At 40.8% G+C, this 23388-nt stretch overlaps 2 protein-coding genes across 3 annotated transcripts; both read left to right on the top strand.

The window, feature by feature from the left end:
- The first annotated feature begins 3618 nt into the window (after positions 1–3618).
- Positions 3619–8397, top strand: LOC127585774 (stanniocalcin-2-like). 2 transcript variants are annotated; one of them, XM_052043464.1, is made up of 6 exons: positions 3619–3650; positions 3741–3981; positions 4642–4827; positions 5726–5871; positions 6487–6698; positions 7696–8397. In XM_052043464.1, exons 3-6 carry the CDS (start codon positions 4749–4751, stop codon positions 7769–7771), a joined length of 513 nt encoding a protein of 170 aa, XP_051899424.1. In that variant the 5' UTR covers positions 3619–3650; positions 3741–3981; positions 4642–4748; the 3' UTR covers positions 7772–8397. The 2 variants fall into 2 exon arrangements, with proteins under 2 accessions (XP_051899424.1, XP_051899415.1); XM_052043455.1 differs by having other exon boundaries at positions 7795–8397.
- Positions 8398–11290: 2893 nt separating this feature from the next.
- On the top strand, positions 11291–22393 carry LOC127585797 (stanniocalcin-1-like). Its single transcript, XM_052043499.1, has 3 exons — positions 11291–11533; positions 18854–18939; positions 19524–22393. Exons 1-3 carry the CDS (start codon positions 11392–11394, stop codon positions 19644–19646), a joined length of 351 nt encoding a protein of 116 aa, XP_051899459.1. The 5' UTR covers positions 11291–11391; the 3' UTR covers positions 19647–22393.
- Positions 22394–23388: the final 995 nt, after the last annotated feature.

Genomic DNA, 23388 nt, shown 5'->3' on the forward strand with positions numbered 1-23388 from the left:
AAGGTTAACTCTTTATGTTTTTTTTAGTCTATTAAAAAGGATAAGATGATTAATTTCATTACATGGAATACAAACGGCTTGAATAATCCAATTAAGTGTAAGAAGATCTTCAAAGTGTTTCATAGACTGAATGCTCAGATTATTTTTGCACAGGAGACTCATATTAGGAAAGAGGATAATCAGCGCTTTTTTAGATTTTGGAGGGGTCAACAGTTTCATTCTAATTCACAAGCAAAGGTGAAAGGAGTCTCTATTTTTTTAGACTCCTCAATTTCATTTGTTCATCATGAGACCATTTCAGACCTGAATGGTTGATTTTTATTAATTACTGGCTTACTTCATAACAAAAAAGTTGTATGGTTAATGTTTATGCACCTAATGTGGATCATCCTGAGTTTTTTAAACATTTATTTGCATCTTTTCCTAATTTAAATGAATATACGATGACTATGGGTGGAGATTTTAATTGTTGCCTAAACCCCTCGATGGATAGATCTGTGTTGAATCTTGCACTTCCTAACAAATCGGCTGTTTTTATTAACTCCTTTTTTAGATGATTCCAAAACTCCTGAAATCAGTACTTGATCGATCCTATTTCAAATGTCACTGATTTCCCTGGGTAGAATTTATTCATTACTATTATCACAATCTACCTCATTCTGACTGTATTATTTCCAGACTTATTATAAGAACTGGAAAAGACGTTGCAAAAATGTCTGCTTATACATTAAACTTAATTGAATGGTTACTTTCCAATTTGGTCTTTGTTTTCAAAACATTTGCATTGGTTTAAACGGGGCTTGTAGTAGTAGATTCAGAAGTCACCTTATTCCAAGAAGATTGTGATGGGAGACTGCCTTAAATGACCATATAACCTAAAACATCCCATGCCACTAGCAAATTCCAGTTGTTTTCAATTTCAAATTTTTCAGGCTCTGACTGTTCAAAGTCTTCAAGAAGGAGAGAGACATTGCAAGGGATCTTTTCTTAATGATGTTTTTTTAAAGCATGCACTGGAGTAGTTCATAATTCTTGCATGGAACCTACTCTGGTTTCCCTTTGCTTAATGTTCTGATTTGGCTTCAGTGAACTGCAGTGCATGGAGGTAGTGAAAACTTTCAGGTTGTCTTAATACCCAGCAAGGAATATCTGATTTGACCACCCATTTCCCTCTTGTCCTGCCCATCCTGCAGTCCTTACATCTGCATTGTAAAATTATTGAGAGGAGGGGAACCCAGGAAACCTAAATAACACGTAATAATTATATTTTAATAAAGGAATACTTGTAATTAAAATAGAAAAAACAAGCATCTCAATAAAAGATTTTAAATGTTAATTACATGATTTAAGGGACTGACAGCAGTTTCTAATACAACGAAATCCTTTCTGGCACCAATTCCAGAGAAGTGCATGCTGCTGTGCTGTAACAATTCACAACACTCAAGGCTCACAAAGTGACAGAGGTCTTTCTGTTTTTCTACATAAATAGTTTGTCAGTTACACACATCTCATCAGATCTCCAACTTGAAGGAAGTGAGAAGTGCATTGCTGGGGCACTGTGTCTTACTCAAGATCCACACACAAGACAGTGCTGGTCGTCCCATTGATTCTGCCCGCACTTGCCCCACTGAACTGATCTCCTCTGACATTGACTCGATCCTGCCTCCCCCTCTCCACTCCCTTCCCACCTACAGCCACTATAGAGTACCACACATGCTAACATTTCTTGTTGGAGTAGTTGGTATTTGTTCAGCACGTAGTTGCAGGCTGCTCCTCAGTGGACACAGTGTATCACTCTTTCCGGTTGCATTTCACATCAAATGTTGTAAATTTAAAATTATGTTGGAGAAACTGCAGCATAGACAAAGAGAATGTAATAGCCATTGGATCAGAATAGAGGTGAACTCTCCTGCCCTTGGACTCAAAATCTTTCATATATGGCTCCCCATCTACCAACCATAACTCTTACACCTGGAGAAACTGCATTCATTATGATAGTTGTCAACCTCCAGTTAACAGGTACACTTAGGTATTTTAGTTTAATTTATTTCTTTGGTTTTGAATTAACAGCACTTTCATGTGGCTTTAAATAAATGTATCATTTATTTTAATTTGATTATTTTTAACGTTTCCACTTTTCCATCAAGATCAAACTAGTTGAATAGACAAGCTATCAGATGTTGATCAGCGTAATCCTTGGGAGAGCATTGTTTCCCATGTCGTGTGGTCTAATTACTGCTAGCAGTTCACTCTGCCTTGTGTAAGGGTTGCGTTGGTGATGATGTTCACAGTTGGGAGCCACACAGTTAGAAAATTCAAAGTAACCAAGGTGGCAATCACAACACACTGACTGAGATCAGCACAATTTTACCTACTGTCCCACAACAATCCAGAATGTTTACCACAACCATTCACATTAGTGATGTAGACACGACAGCAAAACATTTATTGAAGTTTTCCAGTGACATGAGGATTGGTAAGTAGCAAGTTGTGTAAATGACATCATAAAATGGAAAGGATCATTGATTGAGTCAAATTGTGGCAGAAATATGTAATGAATAAAACTATGAAGACATTCCATTGGCCAAAAAATGAGAACTATTATATTATTTTAAATTGTGAAAACTAGAAGTGTCCTTCTCAAGACATTAAGGGGTAAACTGTAATAGGGAAAACAAATCATGAAAAATGCCAAAAGAATATTTAACTATGAGTTCAACTGTAGTGTATACAGGATCAGGGAGATGATTTACAGCACCATGGGGGGGGGGGGGGGAGTCAGATCTCACACAATGATGAGATCAAGTACACAAAAGGGATAGAGAACCAAGTAGCATGGTGTCAAGGCAGCATCATTTCCCTCAATATCAGCCAAAGAAAAGAACTGGTCAATGACTTCAGGAAGGAGGGCAGAATACACACCCCTGTTTGTATCAATGGTGCTGAGGTGGTGGTGGTTGAGAGCTTCAAGTTCCTCATGTAAATGTCACCAATAAATTGACCTGGTCTAACAACATAGACAATGTGGCCAAGGAAGCACACCAGCACTTCATCTTCCTCGGAAGGCTCTGGAAATTCTGCATGTCCCCAATGAACCCCACAGTTTTGCCAAATGCACAATAAAAAGCTTTCATCCTGATGTATAGCAGCTTGGAGTGGCAACTGCTCTGACCAAGATCTCCAGAAGTTGGAAAGAGTTGTGAATGCAGCCCAATTTATCATGAGAATTGATATATGGAATGATCTGTTTGATGACATGCACACATAGCTCTTCACTGTATATGGGGACATGTGTCAATAATAAACCAATTACCAATAATTAGATAAAGCCCGAGTTAGACCACACCTGAAGCACTGTGTAAAGGACAAATTTATAAGAATGTTTTCACAGGTGATACTGGCAGTAACCGATATCTCTTTTTTTTATATATTCATTCACAAGAATGTGGCAATGACGGGCATTATCTGCATTTATTACATCCCTAGTTGCCTGAGATCTGAGGAATCCGTTAAAGAGAGAGGCAAAGTTATCGAAAAGCGATGTAAACTGGGGCTATCTGTGGGGATCATTTAAAAGGCTTAACATTCCTGAAAGTGGCACCTGTATATTTGAATGTTCAGTTGAGTTGGGGCGGGGGAAACAATTTGAGGTAAATAGTATAAAACGTCTCACCTGGGGACTCTAGGTTACAGGTTTATTGGTTGCCTCTGGAAATAAATAGAAACGCACTTTTTTTTAGGATACAGCCTTGGATTTTTTTCCTGACGTTTTCTTCTGCTGTAGTGATGCAGTCTCGGCGTGTTGCTGTTACTTTTCACTCTCCGCTGCCTGCTCGCTACTACTGGGGTTACTGATTCGACTGAGCCGCTGGGGGAGAGCAGCTGCGGTGCCGCTGCCACGAGGGATGAGCGGTTAGACCCGCAACGTGCAGGAGAGCGGAGGGCAGAGGCTGTCCCGGACACGGACTGGGCGATAGCTGGGTAATGCTGTAGGGTGTGCGGGACCTGAGGCAGCAGATGTGTTCACCGGTCTGCTTTGGGTCTCCCACGTTGATATACAAGCTTTTCTATAGGTTGGGTGGGGCTGGGGAGGGAGTTGGTACCAGCTCAATGTTGTCCTGTTAATTCGGAAGCTAATTTCTACGTGTAATCTCTCACTAGCCGCCTGTCTTTATTTTGATCCTTGCACGATGTGACTCATCTATGTACGGATACAAGAAGGATAGTAGCATCAGGATTGCCGGATGAATGGGCTCAGGTCCATCTGTCTATTGGTCGTTCATGAGAAAAGTTCCGAGTATTGAAAGTAAATGCATATTTTGGTGCATGCCAAGTCGAATTATGTTGGTGTTATGGTGACAGAATGCAACTAAGATTTGTTTTTGCATACCGGTGTATTAAAAATGCCACTCGAAATTTGTGCAGGAGTACGCTTGGTCTTCCTGAGCTTGTTCTGCTGCTCATTGATCAAGGCAGTGCATCTACCTCGCTGCTACTTTCTTGCACTATGCGCATCCTATCGTTCCCGAAACCTCTTGAATTCACTCAACAATACTCTTTGAAGAATGTCAAAGATTAACTACTGAATGAAATACTTTCCTACCTCAGTCCTAAATGGCCTTTTTCTGGTTTTCTTCTCAGCCAGGAGGGATCGTCCCTGCAACTAACACATTGAGCCCTCTGAAAAGCTTCACAGATCTCGTCACATTCTTAACTCCTGCATATAAACTGAGTATACCAATGCTTGTATGGCAAACCGACAATCGCTGGGAATCAATCCCTTGAATCGTTACTGCACTTGGAATGGCAAGTCCTTCTCTAAGCGAGGTGACAGCAGAACATTGAGTGGTCTCTCCAAAATCATCTTTCCTTCTTCCTTTCCTCCCCCTTCTTCCCCCCCCCCCCCATAATTACAGTAAGATGGCGTGGTATGCCGTGATGCACGAAAGACTCATTATTTGCTTGTTGTGGTTGCATATTGTTTTATAAACTTGGTACAAGAATACATATGTCCATGAATACATGAACCAATTCTGCCATCTAAATCTGCTTTTGTGCAACACATGGTATCACTTCACATTTTTCAACATTGTATTGCATTTGCCCACTTAGCTTGTCCATTTTCCCTTGAAGCCTCTACCTTTCCCTGACTCTCAATCCCACCTAGATTAGGATCAACAAACTGGGGGAGAAAAACACTTGGCCAAATCAATATTGTAGATTGATAGCTGCACCCACACACTTCCTTGCCCCACTAGCCACAGCCTGTCACCCTGAGATTCATCACCATTTTGCATTGTCTGAGCCACTTCTCAATCTATGTCAGTATATTGCCCTGAACTGCATACTTCAGTTGTGTGAACTGGTTTCTGTGCAAGTCCTTGAAAGACAAAGCCCAAATGCATATTCACTAACTCCTTCACCTGTTCTATTAGTCACATCCTCCAGTGGATCAGTCAAACATGATTATTCCATACTTCATCTGCTGAATCCCTTTCTCCAAGATTTTTGGTTATCGTATCCTTCATGATAGACTCTGCATGACTGTAGTCAGATTAACTGGTAGTTTGTTTTCACTCCATTGGATAGTGGACTCTCATTTGTACAAGTGCTCAAATGCATACTTTAGATCCTCAATAGTCATCAGTAATGGTCTAATGCTCAGTGGTAGAGAAACACAGCTTTACTTATTCAATAATTGAGGCAACTATTCTGCTTCCAACAGTTGAAATAAATGCCTGTCTGCACCATGTACCAGATGTGGGATGTGATACTTTTGCATGTCTGGAAAACACAACCTGTAAACTAGATGACAACTCGTATGAAATCTGCAGAGACTTTCTTCAGAATGCAGGCAACTTTGATGTACAGGTAGGTTTGGAGACACAAGTTGTTACTCTGACTTGAATACTATGTCAGTTATTTTTCTGGTCATGATGAATTACTTTGCAACTAGGGAACATTTGACAGGAAATACGTGTTTTAAAAATAAGCACTGATTTAAAATGGGTGTAGTGAATTGACTAAATGTAGGAAAATGGTCATCCTTGGCTGTCTAGAGTTGCTGTTGTAAGTCAGTGGAGAAAGCATGAAGATGTTTGGTTTATTGAAAAGGGGTGCTTGCAATGGTACATCTTGCATTCGAGCCTCTGGCTAATTTATAACTGATGTATGTAAATCTCTATGGGCAAAAGTTTTTGTCAGCTTTGTCTTGAGCTGAGTGCCTTGGGATTGAAAAATGTAATGCTACTGTAGTGCTTCAACCAGTTGGAAAGGCAAATTTGAATGTTTGCACTCAAGGCTTCAATCTCTGCCATGGATGAACATGTTCTGATAGGTGGCCATGAGTTTTAAGTGGTCTTATGGAAATTGAGCAGCTGATGTGGTTAGAATGCACTGTTGCTTCTCTTCAGACCCATGCATGAAGTAGTTTCTGACCAAGGGGAAGTGGGAATGCCTTGACTTGTGTGCTTTGTCTCCTTCCAGGAAAAGCTATTCATCAAAGACTTCCTGAAGTGCAGTGCCATTGGGATCAAGTCCAGATTCAGCAGCAGTGTTACCAGATGTGCTGCAGTGCAAAGGATCCTTGTTCATGTGCAAGCAAAATGTTACCAGGAACATAACATCTGTGCTGCAGCAAAAAGCAATATTGATGCTTTAGTGAACATGATTGATTTTAACAAGACCCACTTGAATGGGTGAGTAAATATTGACATTTTTATATATATTCACTGCTATAAATCAGCCAGGCACTGAATCACTGTGGAAGAGGTAAATTTGTACTAAAGGCCTCAACTTTGTTGCCAGATAGTTGCCTCATTAGCCCCCGATGTCCAATAGAATGGCAGGACAATCTGTTTTTGGTGCAGGTGAGGGAGAAGTATTGACTTGTGCTTACTTGGAGAACCAGATCTCTTGCCTTGAATTTCAAATCCTTCAGCATTATACCAAAAATGTTTCAGATGGTCAATTTCAAGCACTGAGATGCTTGCTTACTGGCTGCCTTGCTGTAATGTGTAATTGAAGTGGGAGTTGTAGATCTCCTGGACCATTTGTAACAGGACACATTCACTGGCAAATGCTTTTTGTAAACCAACATTTTGGGGCTAACTTTCAGTTACATCTGGTTTCCCAACTAAGGGAGGGTCTCTCTTCCATAAGTTGAACTTTGATCACACCATCCCTGGTGGAATGTGGAATATAGTGCTAGGAACTTCAATTCCTGGACATCTGGTAGTGCCACATTTTTCCAGTAGACAAATCCTTTCCGATAAAATTCCCAACTGTCCCAGTTTAGTTTAAGTGGGAACTCGGGCTTTGTTCAGTCTATGAATGTGTCAGCTGTAGAAACTTGACACTTCAGGGAAGGACTGCAGAGCTTTGAACTGATTTAAAATGCCTCTCTAACACTGGAGGCAACACTACTGGCAAAACTCTCCTCACATTCCCACCTCTACCCTGTAATGCTTGTGTTGTGGTGCCTTTGCAGGCATAACTAACTTTGGAAATATGAATAAGCCATAATGCTCAATGAGAGGACTTCTGGATGTTGATCTTTGACATGGAGAAAACTGCTATCAGACTTGTTGCAGAATGTATTAATAAATTTTCCTGCATGGTCTAAATTAAAACCACTGCAACTGCCATTAGCTGCCTGGTCCAAATGTAATGATGCATAATTCCTGTATTTTACAGGGCATACTTGGAATATGTGAAGTTCCTGTTTGACTGTGGTAATGACATTACTGTTGCCATAAGAATTCACCTATAATCTCAACTTGGTTCATCTTTCAGCATTTTGAGGCAATTATTACAAGATTATTGTACCATAATGGAGAAAACAACACCATCTATTTCTGAAGGACATGTTCTACTAGATGACAATAGTACTGAAGGTGACAATTGAAAATGAGGAAACTGAGGAACCTAGAACTGGGTTTGTTTAATATGTGAAATATAGTAATTGGGTGAGTGCTTTTGACTTGTTTACCTTGAATGTCTGGTGTTAATGAATTTGAAGTCATTATCACCTGCATGATCAAAACTCCTTTAGTATTTGATGCTTGCTTCATGTCACTAATTTCCTTGGATATAGTTACTTGTGTACTATCATCATGTGCCTCAGTTCTGATTGAATCTGTAATTACTGCATTATAAGGACTAGAAAAGATGTTGCACAAATGTTTCCTTATACAGCTTTAGTCTATTAAACTTGTAAACCAATATCTTGTATTTTTGGTTGAATTCCTTTGCAGTGGTTCAATTGGGATTTTAGGAGTACATGCAGTAAACCCTATTCCAACAAAAGTCTAAGATGAGCATTTAAACTTTAGAAAGCCATGCAGCTGGCAAATGTGGGTTACTTTCAGTTGTCAAAATGTTCAGGCTGCAACTGTGCAGGCCTTCATGAAAGGGGAGTCATTGCAATGGATAATTTTCCTATTGATTTGAAGTGCACACTGGAGTGGTTTTAATATCCTGGAACCTGGTTGGAGTTCCCTGTGCAGAGTCTGATTTGGCATCAGTGAGCTGCAGTGTATGGAGAGAGTGACAACTTTTATTATTTTAAACAGAATATGTATCTAGTAAGGGATACCTGATTTGAACATCCAGTTTTTTCTTGCCTGTTTATCTTACAGTACTTCATAGCAAAATTGATTTGGGGGGGGGGCTTAACCAGGGAAACAATATAAAATTGTATAATGCAGGAATACTGATAATGAGAAATAAGCTCTCTGCAATAAAAAAATACATATTGGTTATTTGATTTGAGTGATTGAAGGTGATTTCTAATATAATAAAATTCCTTCTGGCACTGGTCACAGATCACAGGAGCATTGATTAATCTAACAATTTTCCATACTGAACACAAACTTGTGCAAGTCTTTCAGTTCTAATAACCAGTTCATTTACAGAGAGCTCATCAGATCTCCAACTTGATACAAGAAGCAATTTCCATGTTGGGGAAACTCTTACCAAGATCCTGATGTTAGACCCACTTTTTTTCTTCCTGCTCTTGACCCACTGAAAAGTTGTCATCTCATCCCTTGACTCAATCCTGCCTCCCCTTTTCTGATTCCCTTCCTAACTTCAGCCAGTACACTAACATGCTGATGTTTCTTATTAGTGTACTTGGTCATTGTTAAGCACGTGGTTGGAGGCTGCCCCTCAGTGGAAGCATAGTATATCGCTTCTGTTTACCATTCATGTCTGACCTCGTTAATTTAACATTCCTTGTCTTTCCTGCAGTCATTTTGATGTAATAGAAATTAGATCCATACATTTGAACCCATCCTCTGCCCCTGGGCTCAACTTTCATTCCTGTGTCCTTAATCTTACTCCAACCATGCACCTGTAAGAGACACATTAATCATAATAGTTGTCTTTATTTCAAAGGTGCAGTTAGGTACTTCAGTTCCATTGTGCATGAGTTTTGAATTAATTAAGTTTCATGTGTATTAAAATCAGTCATTTAATATTTGAATGCTTCACCACTTCTCTGACTTATCATGTTAGTTGATGGAACAAACTACCAGAAGTTCAGTGGAGTTGGTTCCTATCTGGTGTGATCTTATTACTGCTGGTAGTGCACTTTACCTTGTGAACAGGTTGTGATGTTGTTCAGTTCAGAGCTACAGTCACAAAATCCAGTGCAATCAAGGTGGCAAAAATGACACCGGTTTGGATCAGCACAATTTCACAACTTCCCCCACAACTATCCAGGATGGTTCATTAACTCCTTTCTGTGACTGAAAGGACATGACAGTGAAACATATTTTTAAAAAATTCCAATGACATATGGATCATAAAATGGAAAAGGACACTGAGAAATTGAGTAAAATTATGAAAGACAAATCTTAATGAATGTAACAATGAAGACATAAAAGTTAGCCCCAAAAAGGCAGAAGTAGTAGAACTCTTAATAAGTGGCTTTCTCAATACCTCCAGGGGTTCATTATATCAAAATGTAGTAAGTTATCAAAAATGCCAACAATGTTTGGCTTCAACTGTAAGTTTCATGCATAAAGCATCCGGGAGGTTGTTTACATCACCATAGTGAGCCACATCAAAAGCAATAGTTAGGTGGAGTACAGGAAGGAGATATGGGGCCTAGTGCTATGGTGTCAAAACAACAAACTTTCCCTCAATGCCAGCAAAACCAAAGGGCTAGTTGATGACTTCAGGAAGTGGGGAGGAGTATATACTTTGTTTCAGTGGTGTTTAGGTTAGGTTATTGAGAAGTTCAGGTTCTGAGATATAAACAGCTGCAGTAACTTGATGTGGTCCAGTGACAGAGACACCATGGCCAAGAAAACACACCAGCACCTTTACTTCCTCAGAAGGCTAAAGAAATTCAGCATGTCTCTAAAGACTCCCACCACTGTTTACAGATGCATCACCAAAAGCATTGTATCCAAATGCAACACAGCTTGGTGTGGCAGCTGCTTTGCCATGGATGCAAGAAATCAGAGTTGTGAACACAGCCCAGTCTATCCTGCAAACCAGCTTGCACTCCATTGACACTGCAGACACTTCCCATTGCCTCATGAAAGCAGCCAACATGAAAGTCCCCTCACACACTGGTCCCTCTTCCTTTTGTTTGGAGATACAAAAGATTGAGAAGATGTACCACCAAGCTCAAGGATAGCTTTTATCCCTCTGTTATAAGACTCTTGAATGGATTTCTACCATAAAGATGACCTCCTGATCTCTCAGTCTACCTCATCATAGCTCTTGCAACTGAACTGCCTACCTCCAATGCACTTTCTCAGTAACTGTAACGGGATATTCTGCATTGTTATTGCTTTCCCTTATGCACTAACTCAATGTACATGCGTATGAAATGATCTGTTTGGATGGCATGCAGACAAAGGATTCATTGTATTTTGGTACATATGACAACAGGAAAACAATTGCCAAACAGATAAAACTCTAGACCACATCTGAAGCAGAGTGTGAGGGCCACTTCAATTGGACCGTGTTTATTGGTGATACTGGCAGGAGCCGACATCTCTACTCCCTTTTATTTATTCATTCATGGGGATGTGGCAATAACCGGCATTGCCTGCATTTATTACCCATCCCTGATTGCCCAAGATCTGAGAAATTTGTTGAAGAAAGACATAAGATTGCGAAAAGTGATGCAAGCTGCGGCTATCAGCGGGGATCATTTATAAGGCTTAACATTCCTGGAAGTGGTACGTGGATATTTGAATGTTCAGTTGATTTGGGGCGGGGGAAACAATTTGGGGAAAATAGTATAACATGTCTCACCTGGGCACTCCAGTTTACAGGTTGTTTGGTTACTTCTGGAAGTAAAACGACAGTACCTTTGTTAGATGTAATCTTTGATTTTTTTTTAATTTCGTGAAGTGTTACCCTGCCGTAGAGATGGAGGCTCGCGTGTTGCTGCTACTTTTCACCCTGCGCTGTCTGCTCGCTGCTGCGGGGGCTGCTGATGTGACTGAGCCGCTGGGGGAGAGCCGCCCCGCCGCCGCCCCGGGGCAAGAGCGACTGCACCCGCAACGTGCAGGTGAGCGGAGGGCAGAGGTTGTCCCGGCCACGGACTGGGCGACAGCTGGGGAATGCTGCAGGATGTGCGGGACCTGAGGCAGGTGGTGTTCATTGGTCTGCTTTGGATCTTCCACGTCGACAGTCTAGTGATGGGGGCGAAAGAAGTGGATGGTGGGGAGGGGTGGTTGGGGAACTAATTTGGTGAATGTGTAATCGGTCATTGCCCGTCTGTTTTATTTTGTCCTCTGCACTATGTGGTTAATCTATGCATGGATACAGGCATCAAGTTTGATGAATGGAGATAGTCAATCTGAATGTTCTTTCGTGGCAAAGTTCCGATTATTGAAAGAACGCATATTTTGGTATGTGCCACGTAAAATGATACTGGTGTTCTTGTGGTGATACAACGAAACTTTTTTTTGTGAAACTATGTATTAAAACGCGTCGATGTCAAGTGCGGGAGTATATTTTTTTTTCTCTTGATCTCTTTGAGTCTGTTCCGTCGTTCATAAATCAAGACAGTCCATCTACCTCGGTGCTATTCTCTTACACAGTCCACCTCCAATGCTTCTGGAAATCCGTTTATTCATTCAAAACTAACAGCTGATTCTTCACTTCCCTTGGGAGAGTGTCCATGATTTGCCTTTGAATAACCTTTTCCTGCCTCGGTCCTAATTGGTCTACCCCTAGTTGTCTCTTCAGCCAGGAGAGAGATTCTCTATGCAGGTGACGCTTTGAGCCCTATCAAAAGTTTCACTGAGATCTTTTCACATTCTTAACACTTGAATAGAGGTTAAGTATATGCAATTCTTGTGCGGCAAACCTACAAACGCTGGGAATCAATCCCTTGAATCTTTACTGCACTTGGTAGAGCAAGTCTATTTCCCTTTTTGTGAAGTAACTAACATCATAGAGTGCGGTTTCTCCAAAGCCCACCTCCACCCCCGCCCCCACCCATATAATTGCAGTAAGATGGCAATTTGCCCTTGAACATATACATCCATTTACGTTATTTACTTGCTGTACCTGCATCTTGGCTTGTAACTTGAGTGCAAGAATATGCAATTTCCTTGTAACATCGGTCAGTTCCACCACTTAAATCTGCTTCTGTGCAACGGGCTGGATAACTTCACATTTTTCTACATTATATTGCATTTGCAATGTTCTTGCCCACTCAGCTTGTCCATATTCCCATTTGAACTCTTTTGCTGATTCTCAACCCCACTGAATTTAGTATTCACAAACTGGAGGAGGAAAAGCACATGGTCACTTAGCCAAATCATTATTACAGATTGATAGCTGTCCTCACAGACTTCTTCCTTGCCCTGGTAACAACAGGCTCTTTTGTTTTAATCGCCAGTTTGCACTGTCTGAGCCACTTCTCAATCCATGTCACTTCTCAAGCTTGTCTTCAACTGTTGCAAATCCACAGGCTCCCCCTTTATTATGTTAGTCACATCCTCCAAGGACTCCAATGGATCAGTCAAACATGATTATTCTCTACTAAATCCTATTCCCCAAGTCTTTGTCTTTGCATCCTTCATTACAGACTCCATAAGTGCTTAAATGCATATTTTCAAACTTCATAATAGAATCTTAAGTGATGTTTGAATACTCAGTGGTAGAAGCAAACACAGCTTTGTTTCTCAATAACTGAGGAATCTATTCTGCTTCTGACAGTTGAAATAAATGCCTGTCTGCACCATGTACCAGATGTGGGATGTGACACTTTTGCATGTCTGGAAAACACAACCTATGATCTAGATCAGTGGTTTTTGACCTCTTTCATGCTGTCTCCCACCCCCCAAGAACATGTCCTTGTTAGAAGGTGGACTCCCAAAGCCCACAAAATCAAACAATCGGTAATTCATGCATACAACACTTAAATTACTGCACATAGGCCCTATTGAAATAGTGACTATTTCAATCACCGATAATTACCAGCGGTGTCTTTGTGTTCAGTTCAATGTGAAGGTTGTGCCTGTTTTGCACTGCAGAGTTTGTCCAAACGTGGTGGTATGTGCGACAAACATATGTGTATGTCATCCTCAATATTCAGTCTTTGATCTGTATTTGATTTTCATGGCAGTGACTGCAGAAAATGCTATTTCGCACAAGTGGTTGCAAATGGTAATGGAACATTGATGGCTTTGCCAGACAGCAGTGGATACTCCTGGGAACATGCTATCCAGAACGACAACAGTGATATTCAGTTGAACTGCAAGCGCAAAGTCCTGTCAGATGACAGTTCAGTCAATTCTTCTTGTTCACATCCAGTTAGATCAGTAAGCATGCGTTCAAATGGATTTTGAATCCAATCAAACATGCTCATGTCATCGTCGCCAAAATACTCATGGAAATAATGTGACAGCTGTTGAATATGGTTCAAAACAGTGCTCTCAATGGCCTCTGCCTTGGTCTCGTTCACTGTCAGAAAGTCAGCCAGCAATGGAAACATCATAGCTGCCTTGCTTGCATCTTCCCTTCCAGGTACAGAGATTTTTCTGGAAGGCATTGATTTTTGTCATGCATTTTCAGAATATTTGAGACAGGTCCTTGCAACGATAGATTTAAGCTGTTCAAAATGTTGAAAATATCTGTAAGATAAGCTAATCTGGCAAGCCACATCTGGCAAGAACTGTGCCAATGATCCGTTATGCTCATTTAGAAAAATGAGCGGTTCATCTTGCAATTCATATGCATGTTGCACAACGTGGCCTCATGACAGCCATCTGACTTCTGTATGTAGCAACAAATGCTTATGCTCGGCTTCTATTTCACAGCATATGTTTTCAAATGATGATTGAGCGGCCTGGCTTTGATAAAGTTAATGATTTTAATGCACGTGGAAAACACATCCGCAAGATTTTCATCCATATCCTTTGCAGCCAAAGCCTCATGGTGAATCATGCAGTGGGTTGCTGCTACATGTGGAGCTACTTCTTTCGCTCGTGCGACTAGACCCGATTTCTGTCCTGTCATTGTGGCAGCACCATCCGTGCATACTCCAATACACTGTGCCAATGCCAATGTTGATTGTACAAAAAAAGTGTCAAGCACACAGAAAAGTTCTTCACCAGCTGTATGCCCTGGGAGTGCCTTGCAAAACAGTCTTCCAAAGCCTCTCCTTCCCAGCAATATCAAACATAAATGAACAACTGCGCAGCACTGGCAACGTCAGTACTTTCATCGAGCTGAATCACAAAGCATGTCTTCAAGTCCGATATCAGCTGGCTCTGTATATCTTCTGCCATATCGCCAATTCTTCTGCTTTATCAGACAGTGGAATGGCTTTCAGTTTTTGACCAGATTCTTTTCCCAGTACAACTTTGCACATATCTACTGCTGTAGGCAGTATAAGATCTTCTCCAATTGTGTGAGGCTTTCTGGAACGTGCTATTCGTAATGCTACCAAATATTATTTATTTATTTGTCATTGTACTGTTGCAACAACAACGCAATGAGATTAAGATGGCACTCCCTTGCCTAATAAAAACCAAAACAGTAAATTGATAAGAGCAATTATAACTATAAAATAAAACAAACATACACAAATATAAAGTATTAAAAAAATAAGGCAGTGTGTAAATGAACCATAATGATGATCAGCAGAATATCAATATATTAAATAACACCACGATGAGTCCAGCCAGTAAAGGGGGGCAATACATAGTATGTGTATGTATGTATAGGAGGTGTCAGTCCATGTTCAACAATTCAACAGCTTTGGGGAGGGGGAGGGGGGGGGGGAACACTGTGTTTCAGTCTTGCAGTGTGTGCATGTATTGTCCTGTATCACCTACCAGAGTGGAGTAGTTCAAAAAGGTAGTGAGCAGGATGAGCTGGTTCTCGAATGATGTTTAAAGCCCTGCTCCGACATCGAGCCTGATAGATGTCCTCCGTTGCTGGTTACTGAGTCCCAATGATGTTTTGGGCTGTCTTGACCCTCTGCAGAGCCTTCTGCTTCTTCCTAGTGCAGCTGGCATACCAAGCAGTAATGCCGTATGTCAGGATGCTCTCCACTGCACACCAGTAGAAGTTCACCAGAAAGTTCTGAGACAGTCTGGCTCTCCTCAATTTTCTCAAAAGAAAAAGGCATTGCTGTGCCTTCCTAATGACAGCTGAGGTGTGTATTGCCCAGGAAAAGTCCTCGGTGATGTATGCCCCCAGGAATTTAAAACTGGAGACTCTCCACAGCCTCGCCACCAATTAACACTGGACCAAGATCTATCTTCCTGAAATCCACCACAATCTCTTTAGTCTTTTGGGTGTTGAGAATGAGATTGTTGGTGGAACACCAGGCTGTCAGGTTTTGTACCTCATCCCTGTATGCCAATTCATTATTGTTCATGATCAGGTCAATGACTATCGTGTCGTCTGCAAACTTTATGATGGTTGTTTCATGGACGGATGAACAGCCATGAGTAGGAAGGGGCTCCGCACACACCCCTGGGGAACACCAGGATTCAGGGTGAGGGTGAAAGATATGTGCCCTCCTAAACTGACAGTCTGTGGATGATTGGTCAGAAAGTCCATAATCCAGTTACAGATTGTTGTATTCAGGCCCAGGCTGTGGAGTTTGGACACTAGTCTGCTGGGAATAACTGTGTTAAAGGCTGAACTGAAGTCCAAAAAGAGCATCCTGACATACGTGTCCAGTCTTTCCAGGTGCGCCAGAGCAGTTATGGAGGGCGAGACTAATTGCATCCTCCATTGATCTATTTGCCCGGTAGGCAAACTGGTGCTGGTCCACGGTGGCAGGGATAGCATGTTTAATGTTCTTCAAAATCAGTCTCTCGAAGCATTTGACTATGATTGGTGTAAGTGCAATCAGGCGATAATCATTCAGGCAGCACATTTTTTTTTTGCTTAGGAATGGGCACAATGATTGTTCATTTAAAACATGTAGGGACAACAACATATGTCAGGGAGAGGTTGAAGATGTTAGTGAAAACCCCAGCTAATTGGTTAGCGCATGCCTGAAGCTCACACCCTGGTACACCATCAGGTCTGGCTGCTTTCCTTACGTTGATACTGACCTCATTAGTATCAAGTACCAGTCCATAAGGATCTTGAGGCAGTCTAACCACTTCCTTGCTGTAATTCTCCCTGTCAAAGTGGGCAAAGAACTTATTAAGGTCCTCTGCCAGTGAGATGTTACTGTTTACAGGCTGGGTGTCTTTCATTTTATAGTCAGTGAAAGCCTGTACTCCTTGCCACATGTGACGGGGATTATTATTGTTAAAACTGTCCTCGATCCTAAGTTTGTAGTCGTGTTTTGATGCAGTGTTTAAGATTTGCTCTAGCTAGACTGTAGGCAATAGTGTATCTAGCTCTGTAAGTAGCATCTCTAATCTTTAGCAGCTTCCTAACCTGTGTATTCATCCAGGGTTCCTGATTCGGAAACACCAGAATTTTCTTAACAGTGGTAACATTATCTGTGCAAAAGTTGATATATGATAGTACTAATGAGGTGTACTTTTCAAGGTCTATAGCAGTGTTGTTTTCTGCAGCAGGGTTGTTAGCAGCAAAAAGACTCCAGTCAGTGTTCTCAAAACAGTCCTGCAGCTGTGATAGTGCTGTCTCAGGCCAGATTCTCACCTCCCTACTAGATGGTTTAACCCTGTTAATGAACGGTTTATACACTGGTAGCATTAACAGAGAGGTGATCAGATTGCCCTAGGTGGGGGCACGGCACAGCCTTCTATGCATTTGTCTATATTGGTGTAAACATGATCTAAAATGTTCTTCCACCTAGTTGGGCATTTAACATTTTGATAGAATCTGGGGAGGACTGACCTGAGGTTTATCTGGTCAAAACCTCCTGCCACGATGAAAACTCCTTCAGGATGAGAATCCTGTTGTTTACTAATCGCAGAGTGTGTTAACTCCAGTGCTAACCCAGCATTAGCGTTCGGTGGTATGTAAACTGCCATCACAAAGACAACAGAGAATTCCCTCGGTGTATAGAAGGGCCTGCACTTCATGATGTATTCCAGGTCGGGTGTACACAGTTTATCCAAAATAGCTGTATCCATGCACCAATTAGTATTAATGTACATAGAGACCGCCTCCCTCCTTACCGGATTCGGCTGTTCTATCTGTGCAGTGGAGTGTGCGGCCCTTTAGCTCCACAGCAACGTCAGGAATATCGCAGTTCAGCCACGTCTCAGTCATAATCAGGATGCAGCAGTTCTTTATTCCCTGTTGCGTTGTTACCCACAATCTTAGTTCGTCCATCTTATTGGAAAGGGATCGGACGTTTGCAAGAAGGATGGTTGGGAGAGAGTTTGTGGCGTAGCCTTTAACTTGTAGCCCCGCTCGCTTCCCCTGCTTCTGCTTCCGTTCTCTCCGCCGCCACCAATGGCTTTCTCCTGGGGGAGTAAACCAAACTGATCCTGGTAAACTGATCTCCGCTGGTATTTCCTTGCAGTCAAACATATAAAGACTGCATTTAGTGCAGATTCTTAGAAGGTCATAATGGTTGTAGACTAAACTTCAACGTTACACTCCAAAATAAACACTGATAAGAGCAATACAAATAATAATTTCAGGGAGCACCGAGCTGCTGCTTCCACGTGCACTGCCATCTTAATCCATATGATGTGCGAAGAGCCTTCTCATTTACAGTGGCACAGGCTGTCATTTTGTCTTTCTGCTTGAGGTACAGTTCCTTTTGCCGCTCAAAATATTCCTTCGGCTTCCTGGCAATATCTGGACGCACTGTTGTTAAATGGCGCTTCAATTTCACTGGTTTCACTGCATCATTGGACAGTGTTTGCAAACGCACAACAAAGATTGGTCCGCATTTGTCCCCACTGCGATGAAGCCATATGAAATGTATTCTGGATCGTACTTGCATTGTTTTCTCTTTCGGTCACCCTTATCCCCTTTGTCATCAGAATCTTCTGGTTTCTGGTCAGGTTTTCTCTTCAGAAATTTCTCCATACTCAGTAATACGTGCTGGACAGTTTAATTACTATTACCGATAAACATTATCAAAACTAATCTAAAATTTACACACTTGTGCACTTGTTTAACAGTGTCACTGAAAATGCATGGTAAGTAATCAATATTATTAAGGCACACCAACAATGTCACTCAGTCTCACTAACACTACAGTACACAACAGAATAGTAGTGAGTAGTAAACTCTACTGACTACACAAATCAGATATTAAGTGGCAGCTTACCAGAAGGGAACACCATCTAAGTCTCTAAGATTGTTGTATATAACAGATAGAATAGATATGGCTGACTTTCTGAATAGTGGAAAACTGAAGCAAGTAAGCTATGTCTTTGTAACAGGTTGCTTTTCCATTTGTTTTCTTGACTTGCAGACCCCTTGGCAACCTGCCGCAGACATGACAATTTGTATGAAATCTGCAGAGGCTTTCTTCAGAATGTAGGCAATTTTGATGTACAAGTAAGTTTGGAGACATTGTGATCAGTCACTGCTTAGACCTGAATATGGAATCAGTGTTTGTGGTCATGGTGAATTTCTTTGCTATTGATGAAAATCTGAGATGTGGAATAGATGTCAAAATTGAGCACTGCTTTTTTCTGTTTTTAACACTTGAGGTGTAGTAAATTGACTAAATGGAAGAAAATAGTAATTCCTTCCCTGTCCAGAGCTGCTGTTGCAAGTCATAGTGAAGAAACCATTAAGATGTTTTCTGTTCATTGAAAATGAATGCAAATAAATCTTCATTTGTTGAGGCAAACATTCTCTGCACCAGTTGTCTTGAGCTGGGTAACTTTGGGATAAGAGGACATTAACACTGCTGTGGTATTTCAACCTTCCAGAAGGCTCAATTTGAATGCCTGCACTCGAGACCTCAATCTCTGCTATGGATTAACTTGGTCTGCTAGGTGGATGCCAATTTTCTCAATATGGAAATTGAGATCTGGTTAGAATGTGTGGGTGCTTATCTTCACACCTGTGTATGAAGTAGTAACTAACCAAGAGGAAGTGGGAATTCCTTGATTTGTGTGCTTTGTCCCCTTCAGGGAAAACAATTCATCAAAGATTTCCTGAAGTGCAGTGCCATTGGGATCAAATCCAGATTCAGCAGCAGTGTTACCAGATGTGCTGCAGTGCAAAGGATCCTTGTTCATGTGGAAGAAAAATGATACCAGCAACATAACATCTGTGCTGTAGCAAACAGCAATATTGATGCTTTAGTGAACATGATGGCTCTTAACAAAATACTCTTGAATGGGTGGGTAAATATTGATGATGTTGCCTGTATTCACTGCTATAAATCAACCAAGTACTGAATCAGTTTGTTGGCATGGGTAAACTTGTACTAATTGCCTCAACTTTGTTGCCAGGCATTGCCTCATTGACACTTGGTGTTCTGTCCTGAATATTTGAATAGGACAATCTGTTTAGTGGCATATGAGGGAGTAGTGTTATGAAGTGTGCTTGCTGGCCAAACCAGGCCTTCCCACTTGAATTTCAATGCTATTAGTATATGAAAGATGTTTCCTATTATGTTATCAGTTTCAGCTGCTGGGGTGCTTGCTTACTAGCCTCTAAGCTATAATGTGTAATTGAAGTGGGAGTTCTAGATTTCTTATGCAATTTGAGATAGAACTTTTGGTAGTGAAATTCTTCTAACATGATAAACCAACTGAAGACTGAACTTTGCAGTTGCCCCTGTTTATTTTTTTCTTACCCAATCAAATAAGGGTCTGTCTAACATTGTTCAGAACTTTCATGAAACAATCCTGGGTGACATTTGGATTACATCCCAAGGAACTTCAATTCCTGGAATTATAGTGAGCAATATTTCTGATACACCAAGATCCTTCCAAATGATGCAATGCCCAACTGTCCCAGTTTAGTTTAACTGGAGACTCTGGCTTTGAGTCCATGAATACTTGAAGTGATAAAATTATTCTTCATTAACACTATGGGCCAAATTTACTGAGGCTCAACACCCCAGCACCACACACTACCCCAACCCCCACCCCATGCTTGGCTTGTGGTGCCAATGTTGCAGGCCTTAACAATTTGAGAAATGGCTAATTTGTACTTTTCACTGAGAGAGATGAGAGTTCTGGATGTTTATCTCAGATGTGGATAAGACTTGACTAGCTAATTTGTTGCAGAATGTACTGATTATCCTGCATGGTCCAACTTATAACCAGTCAAACTGCCATTAGCTGCCTGGTCCAGATATAATAATGCATAATTCCTGTATTTAACAGGGCATATTTAGAATATGTGGTTCCTGATGGACTGGGGTAATGACATTACTGTTGCCATAAGAGGTCATCTACAATCTCAACTTGGTTCACCTTTCAGTATTTTGAGGCAATTATGGCAAGAATCTTGTATCATGATGGAGAAAACAACACCAGCATCCCTTTCTGAAGGACCTGTTCTATGAGATGACAATACCATTCAGGATGACAATTGGTAATGAGAAAACTAAAGAGCCTAGATATGGGCTTAAATATTGTTGTGGTATACAGTACGTGCATTTGCCTTGTGTTTACCATAAATGCCTGGTGTTAGTGAATTCATTCTCTCCTTCATGATCAACTCCTGAAATTATACTTTATCCTCATTTCACATGGCACTCATCTCCCTGGATAGGTGTTTTTTGGTTACCATTAACAATGTACTTCAGTTCTGAATGCATTAATTCCAGGTTTATGGTAAGAACTGGAAAAGATGTACAAACATTTGCTCATGCAACTTTAATAAACTTGTAAAGGAACCAATATTATGGATTTTATTAGGTTTTCCACCTATTTGCATTAGTTTAATTGGGGATTGTAGGAGTAGATGAAGTAAACCTTATTCTAACAATTGTGGTGTGAGACTGTCTCAAATGACCATGTGCACTTGTTCAAAGCCATGCAGCTGGCAAATTTTGGTAACTTTCAGTCACCAACACTCAAGCTGGAACTGTGGTCTTTAAGAAGGGAAGAGTCATTGCAAAGGATTATAAAATCTGAAGAAATGTACCAGTGAGGGAACAAAATCAGCTACTCAATTTCCATAAATTGATTTGAAGCTACTATCTACCAAAAATTCAAGTTAGTCTATAGCAGAGATACAGGCCCTGAGCCCATGCACTAAATGGCCTTCCAATCGGGTTAAAAGACAACAGCAATGTTATTTCTTCTGATCATGAATGCACTCAGCACAAGACAAAGCAACAGAAAACTTGGCTGTATAATGAAGGTTTCTTGTCAATTCAATTGCAATTAGCCAGAGACTCTGTTACAACCTGCATCTTTAATTCTAATGTAAAGCACATGTTTTCAATAAACTGAACACAGATTTATGCACTTCCCCACTATTACTTTCAACAGCAGCTCTGGACTGGGAAGGAAATACCATTGCTGGATTTAATCAACTATTCTATAGCTCACATTTTATTCAATGGCAAAGTAATTCACCATGACCACAAAAACTACAAATTCAGTTTTCAAGTCTCAGGGGTGACTACGCAACATTCTTCTTAATGCAAGTTACTTGAACCATCTGCTGCCATGAACATAGTTTAACTGGAATGTCAATGGCTTCATTACAGTCCATGAACACTTTCAGTTAAACAAACTTCCCAACAGTTCAGGGAAAGACTGTGTGCAGAGCTTTGAAGTAATAAAAATGCTATCCATGACCACTGTACGTGGGGCCAAATAACTGGCAAGAACCACCACATGCAATTTCTGTCCACCCTTGATCCTAATTTTAAATGTCACTGATCTCCCCAAGTAGAATTTCTTCATTACTATTATCACAATCTACCTCATTCTGACTGCATTATTTCCCAGATATATTGTAAGAACTGGAAACAATATTGCACAAATATCTGCTTGTACATTAAACAATGTATTGGTTTCTTTCCAATTTTGTCTTTGTTTTCCAAATATTTGCAATGGTTTAAACAGGATTGTAGCAGAATATTCAGAAGTAACCTTATTCTAAGAAGATTGTGAAGAGAGGCTGCCTTAAATGACCATATAATCTAAAATATCCCTTTCCTCTGGCAAACTGTGGTTGTTTTCAGTTATAAACATTTTCAGACTCTGACTGTGCCTGATCTTCAAGAAGGAGAGAGGCATTGCAAGAGATCTTTTCATGTTTTTTAAGAATGCACTGGAGTTGTTCATAATTCTTGCCTGGAACCTGCTCTGGGTTCCCTTTGCTTAATGGCCTGATCTGGTATCAGTGAGCTGCAGTGCATGGAGGGAGTGACAACTTTTAGTTTGTCTTAATACACAGGAGTACCTGATTTGACTACCCATTTCCCTCTCGTCCTGCTCATCCTGCAGCCCTTGCATCTGCATTGCAAATTATTGAGGGGGGAGGGAACCCAGGAAAACTAAATCAAATATAATGATATTTTAATATGAGAATACTTGCAATTAAAATAGAAAAAACAAGCAACTCAATAAAAGATTTTACATGTTAATTGGTTGATTTAAGGGACTGAAGGCAGTTTCTAATACAACAAAATACTTTGTGGCACTGGTTCCAGAGAAGTGAATGCTACTGTGCTGTAACAATTCACAACACTCGAGGCTCACAGAGTCTCAGTTTTTCTGTATAAATAGTTTGTCAGTTACACAGATCTCATCAGATTTCAAACCTGAAAGAAGTAAGAAGTTTATTGCTAGTATACCATGTCTTAACTCAAGACAGTGCTGGTCATCCCATTGATTCTGCCTGCATTTGCCCCCACTGAACTGATCTCGTCAGACTTTGACTCTATCCTGCCTCCCCTTCTCCAATCCCTTCCCACCGACAGCCAATGCACCAGACATGCTAACAGTTGTTGTTGGAGTAGTTGGTATTTGTTCAGCACATGGTTGCAGGCTGCTCCTCAGTGGACACAGTGTATCACTCTTT

This window comes from Pristis pectinata, chromosome 2 (assembly GCF_009764475.1).
Source record: "Pristis pectinata isolate sPriPec2 chromosome 2, sPriPec2.1.pri, whole genome shotgun sequence".
Classification (NCBI taxonomy): domain Eukaryota; kingdom Metazoa; phylum Chordata; class Chondrichthyes; order Rhinopristiformes; family Pristidae; genus Pristis; species Pristis pectinata.